Genomic DNA, 23037 nt, shown 5'->3' with positions numbered 1-23037 from the left:
GAATAGGATGACACATCCCATGCTTTAAAAATATTTTTCACAAAATTAAAAGACTATAAAATAATATACATATATATATAACACATGATGTAAAATACTAAATAAAGACATTTTAAATTAATTCAATGGTCTACTACTTTAATCAGGTCTGAGTGTTTTAAAATCATGGCTCAAGGTAATTTCCTGCATGTTTGCTTTTCCGACGTGTTTCAGCACCGCTCGTGGACTCCAGCGCCCTTCACAGTGGGTCGGCCATGTTGGTGCTGATCTCTGTGGTCTTTGTCGGCTTAGCTGCGTTCTTCATCTACAAGTTTAAAAGGTGAGCTTACCAAAATGACTATAAAAAGCTTAGCGTTTTTGAATGTACTCTTCTCCGCTTTTAAATGGCCGTTCTCTCGTCACAAGGAAAATCCCGTGGATCCACGTGGAGACGGAAGAGAGTCGGGAGAAAGAGCCCGAAGTGATCAGCACAGTCAGTCAGAACGACAACATGTCCAAGGTCAAGCTCAGTGAGTTTCCCTCGGAGAAGGAATTCATGGGAAAAGAGCTGGAGGCCAGGAAAAGAGGTGCATTGACTTTTCTTCTTTTTTAAACAATTTTTTTTAATGCCATCACTTTGACAAACGACAGCTTTGACACAAACATGACACAATGAAATACTGCACATGAGCGTTTGTGACACTTTAATACGGGATTTAAAGTGTGGCTGTCACCACGAGAGGCTAAAGCTTATAAATGTCGTTTATTTAAATCACACTTTCTCTGTCCCCAACGTTAGGGACACCTGCAACATTATAAGAAAAATATCTGCCTTTAGAAAGATGATGAGAGGTATTAATTCGACTCTATTAAATCCAACATAGACAAATGCAGTTGAAGTCATGAAGGCTGCAGACTTCTTTCTTTTCTGTTCTTCCACATTTGTCAGCCGCGGCTTTCTTTCCGAGTGTGTTTGCGCGTGCCGAACGAGATCTTTGTTTTCAGGCTGGCTGGGTGAAAGTCATTTACCAGCCGGCAGGTTCGGGGGTTTCATCAAAGTCTTACTTGTCGTCTTCTTCAGAGATGGAAGTGTTTCCAATCAAGTTCGCGCGAAGCGTTGAGATCCATCATCTGCTGTCACGAGTACAGTACTTCTTAGATTACAGTGCACCCAGGTAGTAGTCACAGCGCTTTACTTTTTCCACATTTTGTTATGGTACTGCCATATTCCAAAATGTAATAAGTTAATCTTGTCCTCAAAGTTCTACAGACAATACCCCATAATGACAATGTGAGAAGGTTTTCTTTTTTTTAAATTTTGCAAATGTATTTAAAAGAAAAAAATCACATGTACATCATCCATATTCACAGTATTTGCTCAATACATTGTTGATGCACCTCTGGCAGATATCACAGCCTTTTTTAATACGACGCCACAAGCTTGACACACCTATCTGTGGGCAGTTTCTCCCATTCCTCTTTGCAGCACCTCTCAAGTTCTATCAGGTTGGATGGGAAACATTGGTGGGAAGCATTGGTTTTCATCCAGGATATCTCTGTACATTGTTGCATTCATCTTTCCCTCTGTACCTGACTAGTCTCCCAGTTCCTGTCACTGAAAACCATGCCCACAGCATGATGCTGCCACCACCATGCTTCATTGTCCTGGTTTCCTAGGAACATGATGCCTGGCATTCACGCCAAAGACTTCAATCTTTGACTCATCAGACCAGAGAATTTTGTTTCTCATGGTCAGAGTCTTTCAGGTGCATTTTACAAAGAAATGGCTTCCGTCTGGCCACTTTACCATACAGGCCTGATTGGTGAATAGCTGCAGAGATGGTAGTCCTTCTGGAAGGTTCTCCTCTCTCCACAGAGGAATGAAGTAGCTCTGACAGAGTGACCATCAGGTTCTTGGTCACCTCTCTGACTAGACTAAGATGAATGCAACAATGTACAGAGACATCCTAGATGAAAACCAACGCTTTCCGTCTAATCTGATGGATCTTGAGAGGTGCTGCAAACAGGAATGGGCGAAACTGCCCAAAGACAGGTGTGCCAAGTTTGTGGCATTGTATTCAAAAACACTCGAGGCTGTTGTTACCAAAGATGCATCAACAATGTACATGTGGTTTCTTAGATTACATTTTTTTTTTAGATTTGCTAAATTTTTCACATGTCATTATGGGCTATTGTCTGTAGAATTTAAGAAAGAAACATGTATTCCATTTTGCAATAAAGCTGTACAATAACAAAATGTGTAAAAAGTGAACTGCTGTAAATACTGTACATTCCGGATACACTGTATGTGAGGATTATTAGTCAAACCATTTCAAAGATGTCTGGGATTTAGACAATTTTGTGCAATTTATTGTTCATAAAATGCGTCTTAAAGCAATTGAAGCAAAACAGAGTACAGTAATTAGTTGAAACCAGCATACGTGCTTCTGTTCCAGTCTGAACTTCCGTATTTTTCCGACTATAAGGCGCACTTAATATCCTTTCATTTTCTCAAAATTCGACAGTGCGCCTTATAACCCGGTGCGCCTAATGTATGGAATAATTTTGGTTGTACTTACCGACATCGAAGCTATTTTATTTGGTACATGGAGAAATGATAAGTGTGACCAGTAGATGGCAGTCACACATAAGAGATACGTGTACACTGCAATATGATGGCAGTCACACATAAGAGATACGGTAGACTGCAATATGACTCAAGTAAACAACACCAACATGTTGTATGTTCCATGAAAATATAGAACATTACACACGGCGCTCACAAATCTATCAAAATGTTTTAGTACGTCTTTGGTAAGCTATGAAACTGCACCGCTTGATGGATTGTACTGTGTTTCAACATACAAGTATTATTATGGTGTGTATAAGGTAAGACATATCTGGCGTTTTGTTTTGCAATAATTTGCAAAACCAAGTTTTCTTACCTTCTGCTACCTGCTGATCTGTATTTGGGATCTGCATAATTCCTAAAAATTTGCCCGAGGGCACCCTTCGTAGTCCGTGCAGACACCGTAGTTGATAAGCTTCTTCTTTTTCTCTATCTTCTTGTTATGGGACATTCATCCTCTGCTGTTGCCATTTCTAATATAAAATAGTGTAAAGTTCTTACTTATATCTGTCAGTAAACTCGCCATGAAAGTGCTAAAACATACCGGTGTAGTGAGTTTACATAATTCACCCAAAAAACTTTAGTTATTAGAGAGTTCCGGTCGGACGGTTTATCACGGGACACACGGGTGTTGTTGTTGCACTAGTGAGCCACGGATGAGGAGATGCTGATCTGTTATTGATTGAAGTAAAGTCTGAATGTCATTAAAACAGTTAGCGCCATCTTTTGACACTTCTTCCACACCCGTCCTTGCACGCTACACCGCTTCAGGTGAGCCACTTAAATAAGACCGCCCACATAACGGCTCATCCTGAAGAGACTGTCAGAAAGTGACTTGACGATGATCTGTAAAACATAATCTATGCAACATTTTGACCAAAGAACCACCATTGCATGTTATGTAGACCACAAGGAAGTATTTTACATGTAGAAAAAAAGAATAATAATGTGACCCCTTTAATGCACCTTATAATGCCTTTTGTATGAAAATAAACCTGACTAGATCCGCTCATCAGCAGTGCGCCTTATAATTCGGTGCGCCCTATGGTTCGGAAAATTCAGTAGCTTGAAACTGAGCTCAGAACATTCAAATATTTAATCTTTTTGAAAAAAAAAACAATTGGGAAATGAATGGTTAATTTTGTGGGATCTGAGCTAAGAATGTCGTTGTGGCCTTTGAGACATTTGTGATTAAGAGCTATATAAGTAAACTTTGATTGATCGATTGATAATTTCCCCAAAGTTTTGTGGACTACTTAGTTGCAACTAGCAGAGGCACTACTGATTCTGTCTGAACTTGTTTTACGATCTAAAGAAGTACAACATAAAACTGAGTACAGAGCATTCCGACAATAATTTGCCAATTTAATTAAAAACACCATTTCAAAAATAGATATAAATGTATTAATGGATTGTAAATGTTTTCATTGTCAAGCAAATAAATGTAGTGGGCCATTGTTGTTCAATAACAGAAAAAACCCTATTAATTTTTTATGATGTCTGCCACAATTGCAAAGAACTTAAACAGTAGGGAAAAAATGTATTACAAAAGTATAAAGAATTTAAAAAAAATAATGCAATGTTTGATCAAAAGTAAGATGTTTTTAAATACATAAATCAAACTTAGTTTTTTCTTTCAGTAGAGCGATTTGCACAACTTAGCGTATATACAGTACTGTATAAAAATTATTTATTAAAAAAAAAAAACACAAAATTAATTTGCTGGCATCAACCATAAAATGTTTCCAATATTCCAAGGTAGTATTTTTTTCTAAAAACAAAGTGATTCAATGTCAAAATATGCTCAGTTGATGCGTGTAGATTTGTGTAACATGTTAACATAAAAATAGTTATCCTACAAAAACAATAATTAAGATCTATGTTCTTCATGTTGAATCCTTCTTTAAGTTTAATATTACTACAATACTAAAAAAAATAGTAAGGCTTGTTTTAAGGTGCAGTCAGGACCAGGGGAAAGTGTTCATCAATCAATCAATCAATGTTTACTTATATAGCCCTAAATCACGAGTGTCTCAAAGGGCTGCACAAGCCACAACGACATCCTCGGCTCAGATCCCACATCAGGGCAAGGAAAAACTCATGGGAAATGCAGTGTTCATTGGTTTTTAAAAGCAAAATAACATTAACATTATGCTAAACCCAATATTCCTCCCGGGATGTGCTATTTGTTTTATTTTTCATTTAATTAAATGTGTTGATTAACTTGAGTGAAATTAGGTGTTCGCACTCTAAACGGCTCTAACCGACGCCACTCGAAGAAGAAAAATCCATTAACCTTCTCTCATTTCTGCCGTCTGTGTGAGGGCGAGGAGACAGGGGACCAGAATTCCAAAAATGTTAAAATGACGATTTGAACAATGGAAACTGGATAGGACAGATACAATTTTGATTCACTAATGTAATCTCTGCAAGTAGCAATTACATGTCAGTGACCTGCGTAATTGCCAACACGGATGGATGGACTTCTGTTGCATTTTAAGTACAAGTTGGCAGACTTTATTAAGCTATAAAAGACAGTCTGGCTTGTTTGTTGTGATGCACTGTTCACTGCATTGACATTCACACAACTCTCCAATATGACATGGAGCTAAAGTAAGTACACCCCTTACATTTCAGCAAGGGGACAATACTATGATAATACATTTGGATAGACTTAAGAATCAGTGTTTGTATCATGATGTTGTACTGTATTCACAGCTATTCGGACATCTACAATGGCTGCGATGAGTCATTTTCAGTGGAGAGTAGGTTGTCCCACAACCAATATTTTGGTACCGGTACCAAAAACTATTTTGATACTTTTTTAAATAAAAGGGGACCACAAAAAATGACATTACTGGCTTCATTTCACCAAAAAATCTCAGGGTACATTAAACATATGTTTCTTATTGCAATTTTGTCCTTACATAAAATAGTTAACATACGAGAAAACTTTTCTTTTATTAGTAAATAAGCAAACAAAGGCTCCTAATTAGTCTGCTGACGTATGCAGTAACACATTGTGTCATTTATCTACCTATTATTTTGTCTATATTATTAAGGACAAGTTGTAGAAAATAAATTATTAATCTACTTGTTCATTAACTGTTAATGTCTGCTTATTTTCTGTTTTAACAAGGTCTATCTACACTTCTATTAAAATGTAATAAAAACTTGCTTTACATTAGTTTTGGATGATACCACAAATTTGGGTATCGATCCGATACCAAGTAGTTACAGGATCATACATTGGTCATAATGTAAGTCCTCATGTGTCCATGGACGTATTTCCTGAAATTATAAACATAAAATACTTTTTTTTTTTTAAACGAAAAAAGATTTTGTCATGATAAAAAATAAAGATGTAATCATAGTAGTATCGACTAGATACGCTCCTGTACTTGGTATCATTACAGTGGATGGCAGGTGTAGATCCACCCATGGCATTTGTTTACATTGAGACGCCGGTGAGCTACAGTGTGTAGTGGAGCATGTTTAGCTATTCCTCGTCCTGTAGTGATAATGATACATGTAAAAAAATGTACTTTATTTGTCGACATGGAGGCGAGGATTAGTGATTTAGAAGTAGCTAAAATACTGCAGACTGCGGATGGACGTTAGCTGATAGCTAGTTAACCATGTTTTAAAGCACCTCTTCCTAAGAACGTTTCAGTGTTATAGCTTCACCTTTATTGTTGGTTTTTAAGCCAAAATGCGTCCATTCTTAATTTTCTGTCTACACACTGTGTCTGCTTGTAAATACTCTGTGTGTGCGCGCTGCCGAACATGCTCCTCTGCTCGTAAAACCAGCTATGTCACGACGTGACAACGACGCGCCGTCATGCCTGTTTAAAAAAAAGGGGGAGGAGGGGTACCGGTACTTTTTAGAGGCGGTATAGTACTGAATATAATTCATTAGTATCGCGGTACTATACTAGTACCGGTATACCGTACAACCCTAGTGGGTGGTAAATCTATACTGCTAATAAGGTGTACACAACATCATCTAAAGATGATCATCTAAAGTTGCTCTACCCACTACGGCGTGGCGTAGTGGGTAGAGCAACCGTGCCAGAAACCTGAGGGTTGCAGGTTCGCTCCCCGCCTCTTACCATCCAAAAAATTGCTGCCGTTGTGTCCTTGGGCAGGACACTTCATCCTTTGCCCCCGGTGCCGCTCACACCGGTGAAATGAATGATGAATGAATGGTAGGTGGTGGTCGGAGGGGCCGTAGGCGCAAACTGGCAGCCTCGCTTCCGTCAGTCTACCCCAGGGCAGCTGTGGCTACAAATGTAGCTTACCACCACCAGGTGTGAATGAATGATGGGTTCCCACTTCTCTGTGAGCGCTTTGAGTATCTAACAATAGAAAAGCGCGATGTAAAATCTAATCCATTTTTATTATTATTATTATAAGATGTGGACCCACCATCACCACTTAATGACAAGCAGTCAACTCAAATTCTTCAAATATGTTATTTGTAATGAAAAGACGGTTCAGTTTGAATTTGAGGTACAGTAGTCCATAATAACACTTTCACACTTCTTGAAAGTTTCATCAATATTCACCCAAAACCTTTTGAGTTGTGTTATTTTTTGAATTTTGAACGCAAGAAAAACTCTGCACATGATCTTTGTCTTGAGAGCTGAACACATGCACTTTGTTGTGCATGCTGACAGTAAATAATTTTTTTTTTTTTTAGACTTAAAGTGCTTACACTGCTGTGAGATGGACAACCATCACCTTTCAAACAAGCTAGCGTCTGTACATTTCAAACTGCCTGGCTCGTGTACATTCACTGGCTCTCCATCACTAACTTGGCGATAGGCCACGCCCCCCTCGGGACGACCATTTGTCTGCCTAATGTGTTGAGAAGCTGCCCAAATTGGATTCTGACCAGGACTTGTGATGAGTTGTATTGACCAATGTATTTTTCTTGTTTCTAGGAACAGCAGGAAGGAACATGGAGAGAATTGTAACCAGGGAATACCCAAACTGTACTAACGTCTAAGACGTGCACACTGTTGCCCAGTAAGTACAGATTGTCGTCTATCAATTGTGCTGCAAATTGTTCGCTTTCTTAGCTTTTTTTTTTAACTACCATTAGTACTTAGTCCATGCTGATGGTCGCTATACTGTAAATCATGTTTTCAACTCTAATGCCTAATAAAAGTAAATATCTACTTTACACTACTTGATAAGGATTCATCCACCAAGCGAGACTGTATAAGAACTGTTGCACGGCCTCATGAGGAATTTTAGTAGGAATTTGTACAAAAATGTAAGCTTCATATTACATTTAATGTGTACTGTTTTTTTTTTTAGCACACAATAGTCGTAAACTGAAAAAAAAAAACAAATTTAGACTTGCTGGGCTGAAAGTAAAATAAATCAGAACATGATTAGCAATGTTCAAGTAACACATGTAAAAATAGGTTGACTATTAGGACATAATACTAGGGCTGTCAATAATAACAAGTTAACTCATGTGATTAATCTAAAAAAATATAGCATTAATTAGGGCTGGGCCAATAAAACGTTATCTATATATCGCAATAGACACATAATTGATATCAATATAAAATATAAAATGTGTTTGACAAATATTCGATATACAGTACAGACCAAAAGTTTGGACATACCTTCTCATTCAATGTGCTTTCTTTATTTCCATGACTATTTACATTGTAGATTGTCACATCAAAGTTAAGAATGAACACATGTGGAGTTATGTACTTACCAAAAATAGGTGAAATAACTGAAAACATGTTTTACTATTCTAGTTTCTTCAAAATAGCCACTCTTTGCTCTGATTACTGATTTGCATACTCTTGGCATTCTCTCGATGAGCTTCAAGCACACGTGTGAAGTGAAAACCATTTCAGGTGACTACCTCTTGAAGCCCATCGAGAGAATACCAAGAGTATGCAAAGCAGTAATTACAGCAAAGGGTGGCTATTTTGAAGTACATAACCCCACATGTGTTCATTCATAACTTTGATTTGACAATCTACAATGTAAATAGTCATGAAAATAAAGAAAACACATTGAATCAAATGAGAAGGTGTGTCCAAACTTTTGGCTTGTACTGTATATTTATATATTTGGTCGGAACAAAACAGTAATTATGAAGCAAAATTTGTTGCATGAAGTCACTCGCGCTCTGGGAACCCAGCAAACAGGAAGTGTCAGTGAGCGGTGGTAGGGGACACGTTAACAGCCAATCAGGTAAGAGTAAACTTTTTGCCCCTTATGAGCTTCCGTAGCTGGCTCTGTCCCCTTACTTTCTTAGCGGCTCACATAGCAAAACATGGCTAATGCTAACGCCAACAAGAGCGAGATGTTTGTTACAAAGAAAAATGTTGTCAGAACTTTGATTTTGTGGCAACAGGCATGGGACAAATGACAAAGTTTGTTTCATGAAGGCATCCGCACAACAAAGTTGGTCCAGTATCTGAAACCAAAGCCTCCAGTCGAGTGCGGGAAATAGAACTCTTTAAGAGGCGAACAAGACACAACATCATTTACATCAGGGGCCGTACTTATCAAGCTTCTTAGAATTACTCCTAAGAAGTCTGCTAAGAGTTGACTTAAGAGTAAATCAATTATTTGCTGAAAGCTGCACTTAAAAGTTAGTTATCAAGCATCTTACTCACACTTTCAGCGAAGTGTAGGACTGAATCTTAAGTGTCACACTCAGAGCTGAATTACGACATTACTATGTGCCGTAAACGGAATTTTAGGTGACGTAATTTCTGTGTCCATAGAAATGACCAATCACGGAAGGGAATCCGTTGTCTAAGAATAAAGAAATATCTTGGAAATATTTAAGTGGACAATGGGAGTGTATATTTTGACAATAAACTACAAAATAATACAAAACAAACTAGTCCCCGCCGGCACTCACGCTACCGCTCCCTCTCTTCTATCGCCCACACACTCACTGACGTCACTCACCTCACGGCCACACACATACGCTACTGTCATAACATTTTCTTTCCAATTCATTAATTAGGCAACTAATTTGAAACTGGTGTGGGTGGCTCTATATATACTAGCCCACTGCAGACACATGCAGAAATCAACAAGGAATCGAAAAGTATTAAATCTGTGACAAAAATAATATCCGCTCTGTCCAAACGATACCGTTTGATCAGCTGCTCGTCATCAAAAAAAAAAAAACATTGTTCCGTTCCCTGAACGTTCGCGCACGTCTCTCTCGCCTCAGTGCCATCCCCTGCTGGCAACTCCTAACCACTTAAGACACATCTGAAGGTCTCTTAAATATCGTGGAGAGTAGGAGTGATTCTTAGACTTAAGAACGTTGATAAAAAGCTTTTATTCTTAAGTTTGAGAGTAGGACTAAATTTCACAAATTCTCAGGACTTAAGTGTAAAATGGCACTCTAAGAAGCTTGATAAGTACGGCCCCAGGTGTGTATGATGATGCCATGTATGATGAGAAAGAAGCACAATGCACTAAAACAGTTGCTCTGCACACCACCAAGATGTGTGAATGAAATAAACTATAGTCCTCCTAATGTTTTACTTGGATACAATGTTTAATACTACATGTGTATCTACAGAAGTATGTTATTTAAGACATAAGTTTGCACTTTATTGATCTCAATGTTGGAGATTGTTTATTTGCATGCAATGTGCGTTGCTGTATTTTTGTTGACAAAAGTATTCTATTCAAGCAGAAGTATTGCTTCCCAAGAGAAGCTCTTAATTTAATTATTTGTAAATCATTACATAAAAAGTACAATTTATATCTGGTCTAAAAAGTCTAAAAAATTGTACAAAACAGATTTTTTTCTAAGAGTAAGTAAGATGCAGTGTATGCAGTATCGTTTCAAACTACTAGTTTTTGATCAAATAAAAGAAAAACTTGCTTTGAGTTATCTCTGTCATTTGTATTTAATGTTTTCTTTAAAAGTAGGGTAAATCATATTTTTTGTGTAGAAATGGGGGGGGGGGAATCTACAAGACACTTTTTCCACTTATAAATAATATTTTTGGTAAATTGGAAATTGTATTACTGTATTTATTGGCCAGCTTGATTAAATAAGTCATAAAAATATCAATAATTATCAATATCCATCAATATAAAAATGTATATTGTGATACAGTTTTCAGCCATATCGCCCGGGCCTAGCATATATAACAGATCAACTACACAATTTATTTTGACCGTACTTGCTTTTTTACCATAACTGCGGATAGTTACCTGAATGATTTACGGCAGTGTTTGTTGGCAGACTTCATTTCAAAATAAACCGTGACATTGCTTTAGATAAAACTGTAAAACAATACAAAAAACAATCAAATAAATTAAAATATTGCATTTGTGTCAAAATATTGGTGTCTTTTTTTAGGTTAATTTAAATTATGTAAGCAAGTAATTAACTGTGATTAATCACAATTAATCCAAACTAAAAAATGTGATTAATCAAATGTATAAAATATATATCATTTGACAGCACTACATAACTGTAAAACAATACAAAAAACAATCAAATAAATTTAAAAATAAATACAATAAAATTGCATTTGTGTCAAAATATTGGTGTCTTTTTTTAGGTTAATGTAAATTTTGTAAGCAAGTAATTAAATGTGATTAATTACAATTGATCCAAATCCAAAAATGTGATTAATGTGATTTAAAAATATATATATAATTTGACAGCACTACATAACACACAAAACGAACGTTAATTTGTGGATTTGGCGTTGTCACGCAAGTGCAAGAAGAAATTAGAAAATTGTCTTTTCACTGTAAAGTGCAAAGACACAGCCTAACTTTGAAGAACAGAATGCAAATATGCTTGGTTCACACGACTTCCTGCCTGTTGTAGAAAAAAGAAGCCACAAAAATTCGAAGAAAAAGCAAAACAAATGTTTAGGTAATGCTCAAAAGTGAATCATGTGATGCTGCTGAATTGGTAACGATAAACAGTATTAATTGGTAACGATAAACAGTATTAACTGGCAACAATAAACAGTATTAATGATAACCACGGTTAAACTCCCGATGGTTAGTATCACCGTTTTAAAATACAATTATTGAAAAAAAACATGATTGATAACTTCACTTTGTTGAATAAACTCACGGACTGACTGGCGCCAGCTCGCTAGCTTAAATGCTAACATAAAAACAAGAGACATTGACGTCTTTCCCCATTAAGAAACGACACACCCCAATCCAAGCTTATACAAACACATTGCTGTCTGAGCAACTAAGATATTCAATAGTGCACATTGAACCCTCTCTTAGGACAGAGCGATCGTTCTATACTCAGAAGAATACCAGGTGTTTTTACGGTGCCTTCAAGGACCGCTGAAAAGAGTAGAACGCCGCAACGCCTGACAGAAATACATATTAATAATATTAATTTGTTAAGCACTTTTCATTTAAATAAACTAAAAGTGATACAGTGCAAACCAATATTTAAAACAATAAAAGCTTAGCCATTAAAACACATAACATTCTAAGATTAAAACACTATCAATGAAGCATAAGAAATGTAAAATAGGCACAATAGTGGGTTTTCTAACAGTGTGTCTACAGTTATTTAAAGAAAAATAACTTGGTAAAAAGATTTCATGGTGTGCATGGGTACTTTTTGAGTACATTCAACAATACTGCAATAATAATAATCATAACCGTGGTATGTTCATATTGTTACATCCCTAACATACACTGAGGTCTTGTTTTTGTGCAAATTCAGTATAATTGTTTTTCAAAAAGTGACAGCTCATATCTAAAACTGCATTCATTTGGTTAGGGCAAAAGCTTTGATTTCTCTTAATTTATTTGTTTAATGAGCGTAACTAATAAAAGTTTGTGCAATCTTAAAATACGCGGACACAGCTGCTGCAATAGATGGCTCATGGGAGCGGCGGCGGCGGAGAAAAATGGCTCAAAGGAAAACAGTTAAGAGGGGGAAATAGAGATAATGGCCTCAAGGAAAGAACAGAAGCTTTCAAGAGTTTGTCATTTTAAACTTAAAAAGACAAACAACAGTGTGCAATCATGTCATTTTTTAAAAAAGTACTACTGTATATCGATGTGATCAAAGCACCCTGCATATTTACACTGCAAACAAGCAGAAACAAGCTAAAAGTCAGTTTTGGCAGGCAGCTAACAACATCCTTTTATGCTTGACTTGCATAACAAAAGTTGTATTCAAACACATCTTAGCGTATCTAGTTTGTACATTGATGCTGAGTGAGTTGTTTGTCAGAATGTCAAACTCTACTTCTACAATAATAACTTTTTAAATGATAAATGCATATACAATTGATAGTATGTTTGTAATACGGTTGCAGAATGTGCTTTTTTATTCATTGAATGTCAATGACTTTGCTATAATGCATTATCATACTTTGCCTTTTTGGGTAACTGAGTGCTTCTATAGTTCAACTAGTTTTGTGCTGGCAAACAGTGTTACTTTGCACGACCTATAATTCAAACTTCACTGTCTTTTCATTAACTTATTTTAGACTACATTCATGTTTTGTTTTTTTAACATACAGCACAGGCCAAAAGTTTGGACACACCTTCTCATTGCAATGCGTTTTCTTTAATTTCATGACTATTTACATTGCGGATTGTCACTGAAGGCATCAAAACTATGACACCTGTGAAGTGAAAACCATTTCAGGTGACTACCTCTTGAAGCTCATGGAGAGAATGCCAAGAGTGTGCAAAGTGGTAATCAGAGCAAAGGGTGGCTATTTTGAAGAAACTAGAATATAAAACGTGTTTTCAGTTATTTCACCTTTTTTTGTTAAGTACATAACTCCACATGTGTTCATTCATAGTTTTGATGTGACAATCTACAATGTAAATAGTCATGAAAATAAAGAAAACGCATTGAATGAGGTGTGTCCAAACTTTTTAATTAGTCTTTCACATTTTTATTAATGAGCGCATTTTTAAAGTACAATGTCAATGTTGATTCCTACCTATTAACAAAAAGTTATGCCAAGCAGAAAAATATGTTTATTTTAACTATTTTCACTAAAATACGCATCAAAGCTATAAAAAGTAGGTTTTATCTGATTACTTGATTAATACTCAATTTCTAAAATGTATCGATAGCTCATACCACTTTTGTACAAAATCCTACTAAATCCTCATGAGCAGCCTCTTTAAAGTGTGTTGAATTAGAAGGAAATCAACACAATCTTGTAAATACAATAAGAAAGAATGTAAATCTCTCTGTTCATTGTAAAGTTTTGAACAATGTCCTCATTGTTTTTATTTTGGATTTTTACACTTGCATGCCCTGATTCATTGTACAAATAAATCAAAACAATAAGAAACTTAAGTGTACATTATTAGGGTGAGCAAATGTTCTGTCATAGTGAGTTGATAAAAGCTTTACTGGGCACATCAAATAAACAATGACACTCCCTGTTCTACTGTATAGTCCTAACATTGTGCTACAAGCAAACACTGTGCATGATCTATATAAGATTCTGTTTCATCCATGATATCTAATGATGGTGTTGAATCCTATTTCTTACTGTGAGTACATTTTGAAACTGTTCAGAATAAATGTATTTTTATATGACAGTGTTTTGCTGCATTTTGTTGCTATGACAAAGCCTGTAGAAATACAACATACAGTATCAAGCACATCCTTTTTTTCCTCAAAACTCGACAGTGCGCCTTATAACCTGTTGCGCCTAATGTACGGATTAATTCTGGTTTTGCTTACCCACCTCAAAGCAATTTTATTTGGTACATGGTGTAATGATAAGTGTGACCAGTAGATGGCAGTCAATTATAAGAGATACGTGTAGACTGCACTATGATGGCAATATGACTCGAGTAAACAACACCAACAGTTTATATGTTCCATTGAAAATATAGAACATTACACACAGCACTCAAAAATCTATCAACATGTTTTAGTACGACTTTGGTAAGCTATGAAGCCGCACCACTTGATGGATTGTACTGTGCTTCAACATAGGAGTATTATTATAAGACATTATCTGGGGTTTTGTTTCGCAATATTATGCAAAAGCAACTTTTCTTCCCTTCTGTTACCTACTGATCTGTATTTGGGATCTGCTTAAATCCTGAAAATTTGTGCGTATCCGCCTTTGTAGTCCGTGCCGACGCCGTAGTCAATAAGCTTATTTTTCTCTGTCTTCTTGTTATGGGACATTCATCCCTCACTGTTGCCATTTCTAATATAAAGTAGTGTAAAGTTCTAACTTATATCTGTCAGTAAACTCGCCATGAAAGCACTAAAACATACCGGTGTAGTGAGTTTACATTATTCACCCAAGGAACTTTAGTTATTAGAGAGTTCCGGTCGGACGGTTTTTCACGGAACACATTTCCGGTGTGGTTTCCGGATGAGGAGATGCTGCTCCGTTGTTGATTGAAGCAAAGTCTGAATGTCATCAAAACAGTTAGCTCTATCTTTTGACACTTTTTCCACTCCCGTCCTTGCACGCTACACCGCTACAACAAAGATGACGGGGAGAAGACGCTGTCGAAGGTGAGCCACGTAAATAAGACCACCCACAAAACGGCGCATCCTGAAGCGACCGTCAGAAAGCAACTTAAATATGGTCTGTAAAACATCATCTATGCAACATTTTGACCAAAGAACCACCATCACATGTTATGTAGACCACAAGGAAGTGTTTTACATTTAGAAAAAAACAATATGACTCCTTCAATGCGCCCTATAATCCGGCGCCTTATATATATGAAAATATAATACATACACCATTCATCGGCAGAGCGCCCTATGGTCCGTAAAATACGGTAATTGAAGGGAAGAGTTCCAATAAGAATATGACCATTATCATTGTAGAGGCAGGGATTTGTTTCTCACTTGTCACCTGGGATAGTGGGTGTGGCTATGTGTGTGGGCGTAGTGTGTGTGGGGCTGATTGCTGAATATATAACACCTGCACCTCTCTGGGAATTGTTTGGCTTGTATGGAGAGAGTGTGAACCTTGGTGCCGTTACTTCTGTTGATCGCAAAGGGGTCGCAAAGGGACCGCAAAGGGATCGCAAAGAGAACGCAAAAGGACAGCAAAAGGACCACAAAGGGACCACAAACCATCTGAATGTAATGTATTGTATTTTTACTCAAAGGGAAAATAAATCACCCTCAAAACAGCAGTAATGACTTCATGTTGCATCTTTGGACCCAGCGTGTCAGACAGAACCCTGTTTTCCACTCTCAGTGACTAATTACTTTCTGATAGTCACACTACAATCATGTTAAAGCGTTCATTTATTAAAACTATACATACACAAATCAGGTGCCAACTTTAAATTGAAAGTACACTTTATCCACACATCTCGCAACCAGACAGAGAACATTTCAGTCTCCTCTTTTTCATTCTGTAGAATCTCCTAATGCACTTATTGTAGTCTTTGGCCCCCTGGTCTGGTCCATCAATGGCCACCTTACAACAGACATCTAAGTGGCTCTCCTTCAGTCTGTTGCGGGGAGGTGTCTTCACCTTAAACAAAACAATTCATCATGCATTAAGTATTTTTGTATTTATTCTAATACAGACATGAAGGGTGATAGTGTTTTCAATCATATATTACAATTTTGAGTGCAGAGAAGAGCCTCTCCACATCTGCAGTCTAGACAGAAGCTGTGAGGGCGATAGCAGCTGCAAGGCTCAGGGTGGGATACATCTCAGCAGATTCTGCAGATGCAAGCCACAGAGGCACCTCCGCCAGGGATTTTGTCTTAATAAAAGCAGTGAAAACAAAGATGAATGAAATTATTCAGTAAAACCAGACTGTTGTGGTGGTGATACAGTTAATGTAAATGAATATATAGTACCTAGAGATCAGGACTCCCCACTCTCAGTCTGTATGAGCTCCGCTCAGACAACAGGTCAGACTCACTCAGTCTTGGAAACTCCTCAGCCAGTGTCCTCATCTCAGCATCCCCATACTCTTTACTAGAGTTTGACAAAATGTGTCTGGGAGAGAACACATTGAAGACAGTCAAACTGCAGGTGTTTGGAAATCTGTTGTTGATGTGCTCAGTCAGTGCAGTCAGAAATGGCTCCATCACCTGTATTAGATGTTAAAAAATGTTTTTAGATGTTAAGAAAGGTCAAATAGTCCTTCTGTCCACATTACACAAATACATTCTTAACACATACAGTGTTCTTGAAGCTCTCCCACACATCATCCTGGAAATATGCAGAGAACTCTTCCTGCAAAGGCTTCAGACCAGCATCCGACTGAAGCCATGCCTGCCAGCGGTCTTTGACCATGTTGCTCTCTTTCAGCTGTGCCAGTGAGGATTTCAGCACTGTGACCTAAGATAAAACACCAGCTTTGCTAGTAACAGCATTTCAATAAACAGAAAACCCAAGGACTATGGTATTGATGTTGTACCTCCTGCTCCACCTGAGAAGAAAAAAAGGTTTCTCTTTTGAAAAACCAAAAACTGCCGGTGGATCTTTTCTTGCACAAGTTGCATTAGGCACAGGGTAAGAGGGGGAATAACTTGTCCTTTACAAAGGAATACGGTCTTAGTGCCGTTGGCTCATTCAGGGCTTGAAGTGAGAGGTCTGTTGCTTCCTTATTAGATTCCCATCTGGTAGCGTTTCCTCCATACAAAAAATAATTGGTAAATGACAAAAAAAGCAAAAATGGATCTGAATAATCTTGCACTGAATATTGCTAAACTGCAGTTTGATATGGGGGAGTTCAAAAAGCCTATCCATGTCCTTGAGACTGCTGGTCCTATTACTGGAGGCCTGGTAGCACCAGAATATAGTTCCAACAGTCCTGGCATATTTAGTGAGGTAATGAACTGCACTCTGCCCCTTAATGCAGTCTAACATTGCCAGATTGAGACGATGTGCCACGCAGTGTACGGTTGTCAGGCCAGGGAATGAGTCTTGGAGTCTCTTCCCAACTCCAGCTTTTCTCCCTAAAATAATAATAAAAACAATAACTTTTAATCTTATAAAATGTTAACTAAAAGGTGAATGCCAAAAAACGGGAAATTCACCTATCATTACTGCAGCGCCATCACTTGCAAAGGAGGCTAGCTTGTCGGTTTTGCGGTATTTTGTCGTCTCTGATGACTGGCAGGATGCTGTCATACAGAGTTGCAGCATCCCCAGCAGACACTCCACCTAAATGCAGCACCCTGATTTGGACTACAGTGCTTCCCACATGGTTGGGTCCTAAAAAGCTAAACATTTAAAAAAAAATCTCTCTTAGTTGAAGTCATTTTTAATACACAATTGTATTTAATTGTACAAAGTAATGTTACCTCACAACAAAACCCAGTTACTTGGGGACAGAGATGTCAGTGGTCTCGTCAACCATTAATCCCCACACTGGGGATTTTGACAACTCTGTCACCAACTGGTCTTCCAAAATCTGGCCAATTACCTCTACCATCTCATCAATCATATGGCTGCTTGTGTATTTGGGGTAGGCACTGACCGGGGGGGAAAACAGACTGTAATTAAGTTGGCCTACTTAATTTTAAAACAATTATGTGAAAAACATCGAATATACATTTATATAATAATATAACTTAAGAATTTACATTCAAACCATCAAAATAAACACAGCCTAAGTGCTTGCATAAGAGAATGATGGAATCATAGCTTGTGTGGTGGGGCCACTTTTGCTTCCACATGTTGTCACCACCATGAATTATTACATTTTAACCGCCTGTTACGTTACTTTCTCTAATCTGTTTCACCTGGACTCCTGACTTTCCTCCTCGCGAGATCGCTTTTTAAAGTAGTGGCTGATTTTGCCTGACATATCTGCAACGCTAAAAAACATAAGCGTTACTCTGACACGGAGGAAACTTTTTTTTAAATAAACACGACATGCTGGTAATGCTTTCTTGGGGTAACTCCTTTTAGTTGACCTTGTAGCAGTCAATCTGTACCGCCATGAAACTCTACCTGATCCTATGCAAACTTCTAATAAATTCTTCAATCGATCTATCTATTATAATTAGTCAGAAAAGGATGGAAACGAAGCTACAAACACATTGCTGTGTTTACTTACCAGAGACAACATTTTCACAGCACAGTCCGGAGTGTTCTGTAGGAGTCCAATGATCCCGCTGTATCATGCTCCGTATGGCAGAAATCCACTTGTTAGGGCAGTCAATTTTATGCACCAAGTAGCGGGAAAAAACCTGTTTCGATCTGTTTCTTCTTCGGTAGTTGCCTCAAGTCTTTCCATTGCACTGCTGCCGATATAGCGCCTCCATACTGGCACAGGGCTACAACTGCAGTTAAAATGCTGCCCAAAAATCATCACAGCCGGAGTTTTACGCTGTGTTGAGCGATATCAATCGCTCTGGCTGGGGGCGGCACAAAATTAGCTGGAGGCGGCCACCACGCAATTTTGAGCGCAGGAAAAACCCTCGTCTTGGGTAAAAGCAATATGGCAGCAACAGTTTTTATGTCAGAAAATATGTTTCTTTTTACGCATGTCTCTACTTGAAATGTGAATATGCATTATAAAAATATTAGTAGAGTTTTATTTAACCCTAAACATGGTAGATACGTTTGCCGCTATGGACTTCTTTTCATTGATAATTAAGTCACCGTTGTGGAAGACGAAACAAAAGCACCCCAGCTAACTTGTTTAATTTACTTATGTAAATTATGTAAATTCCACAGGACTTCCTTCATGTAACAAAATATTGGAAGTAGTTTTATTTTACTGTTCTTATATTTTCCTTAGAGGCACATTTTTGCTAAAAACAAGCAGTAAGAAAAACCTTCATTAGCTCACATCTGTGTGCTCAGGAGACCCATTCTCTTAAAGAGACAGTGTGCAGACGCAATATTGTCACTTTACCTTTATTTAGTCACTTTAAATGGAACATAATTGCTTTAATTGCCTATAATTTTATATTCTAGTTCTACAATTATGTTTACATTGTATATGGAAAAAAACAACTGCTGCTTGATTGGTTTTAGCATTTTGTAAATTTCCTGGCTGTACTTTTTCATGTCTAAATATAAATGATACTGGAAAAAAGCAGTTGGTTTTCATGATTATACGTTAACCATATTTATTATTTTATATTTAAAAAAAATTGTAAGTCCTCTCGTCAACCACATAGGATATTGGAAAAGTGTGTAGTTTTTAGCACTGTTCAGAGATGTGATTACCATTTAACATTTGAACAAAAAAATAACATTTATATCAGCATAAACTTCTGCCACGCAAACTCCGAAAGAAAAATGTAAAAATCAAGACTATATTTCCTGCAATTTCTACTCGGGCGGAAGGCATTACATACCCCGGACAAATGGCAATGTTTCCATAATCAACTAAAACTATTGATTTATTAAAGCAGTCCAGGTAGGACGCTTCGGTACTTAATTGTGCCATTACTACAGGTAGCTAGTAATTAAATATCAAAAGTAATGACTTACCATACACTTCTTGAAGTTGTCCTCATTCGTGGTCAAGCGGCATCATTCTTTTCACCGATTCAAGGAGGATAAATTGCCTACGACGTACTCTTAAAATTTACTTGTTCATTTCCTGGTGTGCTCTAGCTTTTCTATCATTATTTGACATTCAATAAGCGACTACTCAGCATCAAGGGTTGGAATTGGGGGTTAAATCACCAAAATGATTCCCGGGCGTGGCCACCGCTGCTGCCCACTGCTCCCCTCACCTCCCAGAGGGTGAACAAGGGGATGGGTCAAATGCAGAGGACAAATTTCACTACACCGAGTGTGTGTGTGACAATCATTGGTACTTTAACTGTTTTATTTATTAAGTGTATTAGCGCCGTTTCGATTGTTTCCCCCTGGGCCGACGTGCTTCCTGATTAAATCTTCCTGCCCGCGCACCGACCAATTGGAGAAGAGACTGATATCACGTGGTCTGCCGTGACACATTCAGGAAACCTCTGAATTTTGTAAAGGTGCAATTTCGAAAGAGAAAAAGCAAAACAAAATAATTACAAAAACACACCAAGTGGGTTGTTTTAAGCTTGCCTGTTTATTAATATTCCTTTAAAATGGATTGAACGCTCCTAAAATGCATCTAAGCTATGTCGTTTTCCCCACAATATGACGCCACTCATGCTTCCTATGACAGATGCGTTACGTTTAATGGGTGAGGGCGGACCTACGTCACTTCCGCCTACCAATCCCCTAGCAACCGGGAATTCGTTGAAAACAAACCAGCTCACAGCGAACACAGCATTGACAGAAAAAGCATTTAACGAGCGTTGTGGCTTGGAAGTCGGCGTTAAATCCTTCATTTACGCATTTTTACTTATTCGCATATCGTGTGAAAAAACGAAAATGTATTATTTGCGTCAGACTCGTCTCAGTGAACTTTAAAGCTTCTCAGGCTTAGCTTAGCTTGCTAGTTAGCTTAGCCTGCGCGCTACTAAGAAAGAGACGCGGAAGTTATCAACAACAAGATTAAGTGTTAGTGTATAAAATATTGAGAGATTTGAGGGCTACATGTATTGAATGGCAACATGAAAATTATAGGGTTTATTGGTTTTTAAAAACCCAACTGTTAAGTGCAAATTTAAACGAAACCGGTTTTCGAAAATAGCTAGCTAGGCTATAGACTATATAGTATATTACTTACTTAACTTAATCCTCTTCTTCCCGGATGGGAAATAAGACTTTGACGACTCGATGCCATTCATCTCGCTGCTGTGCTCGTCTCTGTGCCTCGCCCCATGTAAGCTTCATCTCTTTCAGCTCCCCTTCAACTGTTCTTCGCCAGGTGTTCTTTGGCCGCCCTGGCTTACGTTTTCCCGGTGGTGTCCATCTTAACGCTGTCTTTGGTATCCTCTCGTTGTCCGGTTTTCGAAAATAGCTAGCTAGGCTATAGACTATATAGTATATACCGCATGTTATTTTTGTACAACAACAACTTCAGCTGTCGAACGTTATAAGGTACAAATTCAACAAGTACAACATTAGCACGGACGTATAGCCAAGTTGTGGTTAAGAAGGTGGATTTTTGTTCCTTATATTTACCAGAAACGAAGTGATCCGAACACACGACCCGGGACTTTGGGGGACTCCAGTGAGAACCGTCCTCGTTTTCCCGGTGTAAAGCTGCGAGCCATTTGTCTCGTCTCTGTGGGCTTTTATCACGCTTTGGCAAAACAAAATACAACCTTTGTTTTCCCTGTTTCCAGTTGTGGTTAGCACAACCAAAAACAACACAGTTTTTCGGCATTTTGGAGGCAGAATGACGGGTTTAACCAGCGTAGGTCGACAGGTTAAAGAGTAATGGCAACGGTTTGTTTTCAACGCCAGTCTGGTTGCTATGGCTCGAAGAACCCGTATGTAGCTCAGTTGCCCGGATGTCGGCCCTCACCCATAGCAGCTCTTCCTCGGGGAATGTTTTGAATGAAAACACGTTTAAATATGGCAAAGAGGGAGAGAAAGGCATGAATGTATGTCCCTGTAGGCTTTTTTGGCCATTACAACAGGTAGCTAGTAATTAAATATCAAAAGTAATGACTTACCATACACTTCTTGGAGTTGTCCTCATTCGCGGTCAAGCGGCATCATATCTTTTCACCGATTGAAGGAGGATAAATTGCCCACGACGTACTCTTAAAATGTACTTGTTCATTTCCTGGTGTGCTTTAGTTTTTTTATCATTATTGGCATTCAATAAGCGACTATTTATTAAGTGTATTAGCGCCGTTTGATGGTTTACCCCTGGGCCGACCTGCTTCCTGATTAAATCTTCCCGCCTGCGCGCCGACCAATTGGAGAAGAGACTGATATCACGTACTGATATCACGTGGTCTGCCGTGACGCATTTGGGAAACCTTGGAATTTTGTAAAGGTGCAATTCTGAAGGAGAAAAGGCACACCATTTTTTTTAAAACACACACCAAATGGGTTATTTTAAGCTTGCCTGTTTATTAATATTCCTTTAAATGGATTGAACGCTCCTAAAATGCATCAAAGCTATGTCTTTTTCCCCACAATATGACGCCACTCATGCTTCCTATGACAGATGCGTTCCGTTTAATAGCAGCTCTTCCTTGGGAATGTTTTGAATGACAACGCATTTAAATATGGCAAAGAGGGAGAGAATTGCATGAATTTAACTCCCTGTAGGCTTTTTTTTGGCCATTACTACAGGTAGCTAGTAATTAAATATCAAAAGTAATGACTTACCATACACTTCTTGGAGTTGTCATCCCTCGTGGTCAAGCGGCATCATATCTTTTCCGCCGATTGAAGGAGGATAAATTGCCCACGACGTACTCTTAAAATGTACTTGTTCATTTCCTGGTGTGCTTTAGTTTTTTTTATCATTATTGACATTCAATAAGCGCCTTTCTATTAAGTGTATTAGCGCCGTTTTGATGGTTTACCCCTGGGCCGACCTGCTTCCTGATTAAATCTTCCCGCCTGCGC

General features: G+C 38.0%; 1 protein-coding gene and 1 long non-coding RNA gene across 2 annotated transcripts in view; one reads left to right on the top strand and one right to left on the bottom strand.

Moving 5' to 3' along the window:
- Positions 1-8064, top strand: part of LOC133657642 (VPS10 domain-containing receptor SorCS3-like) — an 84685-nt gene extending 76621 nt beyond the window's left edge. The window contains exons 23-25 of the mRNA XM_062059211.1: positions 214-319; positions 406-566; positions 7555-8064. Coding sequence (XP_061915195.1) covers positions 214-319; positions 406-566; positions 7555-7619 — 332 coding nt within the window. The 3' untranslated portion in view covers positions 7620-8064. The remainder of the gene's footprint in view (positions 1-213; positions 320-405; positions 567-7554) is intronic.
- A 7648-nt stretch (positions 8065-15712) lies between these two features.
- On the bottom strand, positions 15713-22120 carry LOC133657637 (uncharacterized). The gene is made up of 7 exons (XR_009827306.1): positions 17904-22120; positions 17637-17822; positions 17015-17555; positions 16777-16935; positions 16449-16685; positions 16205-16351; positions 15713-16113 (listed from the first exon to the last, which is right to left on the bottom strand). It is a non-coding gene; the product is annotated as an uncharacterized LOC133657637 (long non-coding RNA).
- Positions 22121-23037: the final 917 nt, after the last annotated feature.

This window comes from Entelurus aequoreus, linkage group LG09 (genome assembly GCF_033978785.1).
Source record: "Entelurus aequoreus isolate RoL-2023_Sb linkage group LG09, RoL_Eaeq_v1.1, whole genome shotgun sequence".
In the NCBI taxonomy this organism is placed as follows: Eukaryota; Metazoa; Chordata; class Actinopteri; order Syngnathiformes; family Syngnathidae; genus Entelurus; species Entelurus aequoreus.
This window is presented reverse-complemented; position numbering and strand designations above follow the sequence as displayed.